This window comes from Berghia stephanieae, chromosome 8 (assembly GCF_034508935.2).
Source record: "Berghia stephanieae isolate SIO BIC M18660-M18661 chromosome 8, UCSD_Bste_1.3, whole genome shotgun sequence".
In the NCBI taxonomy this organism is placed as follows: domain Eukaryota; kingdom Metazoa; phylum Mollusca; class Gastropoda; order Nudibranchia; family Aeolidiidae; genus Berghia; species Berghia stephanieae.
Genome location: NC_088367.1, coordinates 4,701,239 through 4,707,379, shown reverse-complemented (window position 1 = coordinate 4,707,379; position 6,141 = coordinate 4,701,239). Strand labels below are relative to the sequence as shown.

The window sequence follows — 6,141 nt, the reverse complement described above, 5'->3', positions numbered from 1 at the left end:
TTAAAGACCTCATGTCTTACATAAAGGAATTCACCGAAGGAATTTCAAGCCATAGAGCTAATAAAATTCTCCAGTCAACTGTGTATGCTGAGTTATTTTCCCAGTATGAAGCCTTCAAAGAGAGTGTCCGCTCAGGAAAGTACGGAAAAACTGCACAATACTGGATCCAATACATGGACAGAGTTTGGCTTCTCCTCCAGTTTCTGCGAGCTACAAAGACAAACAACTTTCTTCTTCATATATCTTTTTTAAAAGAACTGTGCCCACTGCTTTTTACCATGAATCACCACAATTATGCCAAGTATCTCAGTGTATATTTTGTGTCACTAGCCAACCTGATTCATTCCCACCCAGGGGCAGAAGAAATGTTACAAGATAATGGATTTAGTGTTCCAGATCAAGGACGCCTGCTGGAAGAATAGCAGTTGATGTGACCATTGGACAAACTATAAACAAACATGCAAAGACAAAAGGAGGTATTGTTGGGTTCAGCAAGAGTCTTCCAAGCTATTACCGTTGGAGTGTAACAAGACACAATCGAGCAGAATATGTATCAGCAACCCAAAGAATGATCAGCAACAACAACTGTATAGATATAGACACCCACAAAGAATTGAGCCTTGCAGAAAAAAGACAAAGTGAAAAGCGAGTGCAAAAGATCCTCCAGGCATTTTCAGCATTTATCAATCCCTTTGAAGTTGAAGATGGTCTGGTCAGTCTAGCTTCTGGAATAAAAGTGCAAGAGGATGTTGCTGATGACCTGCTGGCCGTGGAAAAAACAGGAAAAAGATTGTTTGAAAGTTTTGTTGAAGACAGACTGAAGGAAAAGACTGTAGAATTTCACAAGCCATTAGAAAGGAACAAGACCAAGACATTTGCATCATTGAGGAAAGTGGTAACAGTGAAAAAAGACATGAACGTGGTCAAAATCAAGGCACAAAGAAATTTATTTGGCCAGCTTCTTGTTTTGTCCCAAGAGCACAGTGTTGATCTTCAAAAAGTTCTTCAATATCCTCTAACACCTACTCCATGGTCACTGGCTTCATCAGATGGTTTACCTCTGAAGACCAACAAAGCAACTCTGTTGCACAAGCTCACGCCTGACAATTCATTAATGTTCGAGGATTATGCAAAAACAAAAACAAACACCGTTTACATTGTTGATGGCAATGCACTGTTACAAACTCTGTCAGCAATCCCAAATACATTTGGTGAAGTAGCCAAACTTACATTTTCCTCCTTACCACAAGCAGCTTGTGTACACTTTGTGACTGATACTTACATAGAAGATTCAATCAAAGGTTGTGAGAGATTGAGGAGAGGATCTTCTGAAGATAATGCATACTTGTTAAGAGGATCTGAAACAACAGTGCCCAGACGTTGGAAATCATTTCTCAGCTGCGTTGATAACAAAAGATCCCTTATCAGGTTTCTCCTCAAGGAATGGGAAAGTAACGAATATGCAAAGAAACTGAGAAACAAGGAAATCTTCTTTGTCTGTGAAGAGAGATGCACCTTACTTTACAGTGACACGGATGAATTTACCACAGCTGTACCTTGTCTAGATCTCTACTCATCACAGGAAGAGGCAGACACACGAATTATACTGCACTGTCAATATGCTTCCCGCCAACCAAACTGTGAAACAATTGTTGTCAGATCACCAGACACGGAAGTCTTCTTACTTTTCCTTTCATTCTCAGAGACAATTGGAAAGACCCTGATTTTTTATACTGGCTGTGGCAACAACAGGCGACAAATCAATGTCTCTCAGATAGCAAAGACTTTGTCTAAACAGATGTGTGATGCATTACTTGGTGTCCATGCATTCACAGGCTGTGACACAACAAGTTGCTTTGGTGGGCAAGGAAAACTGAAAGCTCTAAAATTTCTTCAAAAGGAGGAAGATCCTAGAATTCTGTTCTCCAGATTTGGAACATCAGCAGCTGTTTCGAGTAATGACTGTCTCGTGTTAGAGTCATTTGTGTGCAAGCTGTATGGCAAAACCTCATGCACAAGTGTCAACAAAGTGAGGTATGACATAGTTCGCCAGCGTTTCAAAGGAAAGAAAGGTACCATCTCATGCAGTGGTGGAATTGATCTGTGTCAGATGCCTCCTTGTAGTCAAGTATTGTCACTGCACATATCAAGAGCCAACTTTCAAACTCTCATTTGGAGGAATGCAGTGTGCCAGAATCCTAGCATTCCAAAAACCAGAGGATAACGGTTGGCAGAGAAATTCTGCAAATGAATTGGAAGTACAGTGGTCAAAGATGCTTTCATTCCAGATGAGTTGCAGGAAATTGTGTATGAAGAAAGCTGCACCAGTACTGACGAAGATACATATGCCGAGGATGGTAGTGATAGCTTTGACAGTGATTTCCTTGACGACACTTCAGAGGACGAAGAGGATTTTGCTACTGATGATGAGGATATGTAATAAATTGGTGAGCAGTGCAAACTGTTAAGGAGTAAAGCATGTTTGCAAAACACATAAGGATATTGTTTTTATGTACTTACTGCATCTTGAATCAAGAATCCCTTTTGAGTATCAATTATTCTTCATAATATAACAATGCGATTTCGTTCAAAAGTCTTCGGTAATGATGCTTCACTTGGGTTGTGAACAAATTAGTCTTTTTTCATGATATATCTATTGTTTTTACCACACCTTCAACTTACTTTTAAATGTGACAACTGGACATCAATACCATGTTTAAAAAAGAATGAAAATTATGATGAATTTGGCATCCCACAAAGTGGAGAAAAATTTAAGGGTTGCGTACACTTTTAGTTTTTCCTGTGACGTAGAAATATGAAGGTTGTTGTTGAGGCTTGGGCCATAGCTTTCTTCAGTGCTACATTTTTAATGAACATGCTGTTTTTGGCCATATTTAAAATAATTTTTGTGTAAAACAATGAAATAGCCCATAAGTTTAGATATGACACTTCATGAGATTACTGACAAATTGTTTCAACTTTCTGTGAATCTATATAATATTTACAAATTGAAAGCTTGTGCACATAGTTTGATAGTATATTCAATTTCCTTCAGTTTGATACCCAATTTGCATATATTTGAATTAATATTGTAGTCTCCAGAGCCTTTGAAAGAAATGTTGTCTCTTTTTTGCAAGGGACACAACTCACTTTTTTCAAAGAGCCATAACTCTCTTAAATGACACTTATTTTTACGGTAACAGTGGAATTTGTATGGCCAATAAGTTCTATTATTTGAAAAACATAGTGGCATAAACTCCCAAAGGGGGGGGGGGGGGGGGTCCCAGTGGCCTAAGCACTAATATGTTCCCTTTTTGAACCATTTCCCTTTGCCTTATTAATTTTTTTCTGTGTGCTAATATAATCTGTAACTAGAATTTTCGACTGGTATACCAATTCTTCCTTTCTACCAGCCTGAAATGACCTCAATGTTGTTATATATATTTTATATATATATATATATATATATATATATATATATATATATATATATATATATATATATATATATATATATATATATATATATATATATCCTTTCTTTAAAAATATAGCCTTGTGGAGAACATTGTGCTTATCTGAGTCAAGAAAACAAATTATACGGCGCACAGCTCTACTGAAAGATTTAAAAATTAGAAATGTATTTTTTACAGATAGATAAACAGATAACTTGATTTCCTTTTATAATTTAAAGTCAGTTTGAAAGTTTGTTGAGTCACACAGATAATATCATAAAATACGTACCGACGACACTAACACTCTCAAAAACAACCATTTTCGTCACTATAAAAAGTTGTCAGTTTGGCGTTTTTACGACAGGAAGAATAACCACGGCTTGTACAATCTAGATTTACAATTAAAAGGACTTGAGGAAAAAGAAAGACAAAGGGAAATGGTTAAAATAGGGATCAGATGTAGATTCCAAGAGCACACTATCAGTGTACTTAGTTTGAGATCACCTTAAATTCTCACCCAGACTGCAGCACAAGATCCCACTAAGAGGAATATACTCAAATGTTTAAATTAAACATTCTAAACTAAGATGACCCCCAATAGTGCCCAAAAATCTCTTAAGCAAGTTCAAGGTTTAAAATGTTTGGGCGTTTGTTGTTTTGGTTTATCTGTATTTGAACAGGGCGAAATAATAATGTGTTTTTTTTTGCCAGTGTACGCAGACACTCATTATGTAAGCAATTTGATCGACCCAGCCCAACGTCCAATATGTCCAGATGTCATTATAATAATACATGTTATGTAAGCAATTTGATCGACCCAGCCCAACGTCCAATATGTCCAGATGTCATTATAATAATACATGTTATGTAAACAATTTTGTCGACCCAGCCCAACGTCCAATATGTCCAGATGTCATTATAATAATACATGTTATGTAAACAATTTTGTCGACCCAGCCCAACGTCCAATATGTCCAGATGTCATTATAATAATACATGTTATGTAAACAATTTTGTCGACCCAGCCCAACGTCCAATATGTCCAGATGTCATTATAATAATACATGTTATGTAAACAATTTTGTCGACCCAGCCCAACGTCCAATATGTCCAGATGTCATTATAATAATACATGTTATGTAAACAATTTTGTCGGCCCAGCCCACCGTTCAAATAGACAACTCAACTGATTTCAGCCGTTTTAAAAAAAACGCCAAATTCGAGTCTTCAAATTTTTAAAAAGTCAAGTATTTCCAACATACTCATTATTTTGTGTATGCTTTCTGTGATATGTATGCGACATAAAATTGTAATAACAGGGCTTAATGAGTTTCCAGTGGTCACTTATTCAAGTATTTGTGAATCACGATCCACATGTGACTCATTCCTGTTACGCTTATAAAATTATGTCACATTACATAAGTTAACACATTTTTGGACAATTATTGAAATAAAACATTGAAAAACAATAAACACAGAGCATTGATACTAATTCTGACAATAAAATGACATTTATTGTTTTACAAAAGGCATTCAGAAATCAGTTTTTTAAAACAAAGGATATTATTTGAGCAATCATCATCTCAAAAAAATTATAGGAAAATGACAAAAATAAAAATTGTTTACCATAGTCTAGGTATATAAGTGTTAAACCACCACAAATAATATTCCCTTTCAAGTATTCATATTTATCATGAAAAAAAAAAAGAAAAAGTCATTCTTAACAGGAATGAGTTTGTGTAACAGGAATGAGTGGACGTAACAGGAATGAGTTTTCTGTTACAGGAATGAGTAATTACAACATATTTATTCGAAAGGATTATAAATTCAATACGCTTAGTGATTGAAACTCAGAAGGGGAACAAAATGGTTAGGGCGCCAATACATTGATTTGGGGCTTATGTTAGTAGAGACCCACAAAAGAGCACCAACATTGTTTGTTAACTTAACTCAATGTTGAATCAATTGACTCAAGATAACTCTTTTGTGGCAGTTTGGAATGTTTGGATAAACAGACAAAAGAGGCATTTTTAAAACACTAGAAAGAGCAAGAAGCTGCCACATACCCATGTATGATTTTGGTTTACTTAATGACATAACGTCCAGTTTGGACATCTCTTCCATGCTATCCTTATCACTTATGTGAACATCGGGAATATAATGGTCCAAGTTTGTGACAAAAAATCAACAACTGTCTGGATGTTGTCATTGAGTGAAGTAAGGTTTGAATCTAACAAATTAAATAATGGTCCTTGCGTAAAGCCAGCTCTTGTATCAATCTTATTCGTATTTCGTCTGTTTGTGTGTCTTTGCCAAATGCATACACTGCACCACAGGCAGGCAGGCAATCCCCATCGGCCCTCAACTTGACTGAAAATAACGGTTTCCCATCACACAGAGATCTAGGTATATCATTTGGAATGAAATGTGTAAACCTGTTGTCAATACCAATGCGAGTTTTGATTACACTTCTGCTGGCCCCAACTATTCCACAAAAACGTAATGCTTGATTTTCACATTCATCAACCACTTCATCAAATGATATGTATTCATTCAATCTTTTGATAAAACCATTGTAATCGATTCCAGTCGGCATCACCTTAATGTCTATGTCATCTTGGTCATGTTCATCACTTGAGTCACTGTTTAAGTCAACTGGTGCAACTTCAGGCATGCCTCCATCATT

General features: G+C 36.2%; 1 protein-coding gene across 1 annotated transcript; it reads left to right on the top strand.

Annotated features, from left to right (window-relative positions):
* The first annotated feature begins 399 nt into the window (after positions 1-399).
* On the top strand, positions 400-2,239 carry LOC144978051 (uncharacterized). The gene has a single exon (XM_078923547.1). The coding sequence runs from the start codon at positions 569-571 to the stop codon at positions 2,222-2,224; it is 1,656 nt and encodes a 551-aa protein (XP_078779673.1). The 5' UTR covers positions 400-568; the 3' UTR covers positions 2,225-2,239.
* Positions 2,240-6,141: the final 3,902 nt, after the last annotated feature.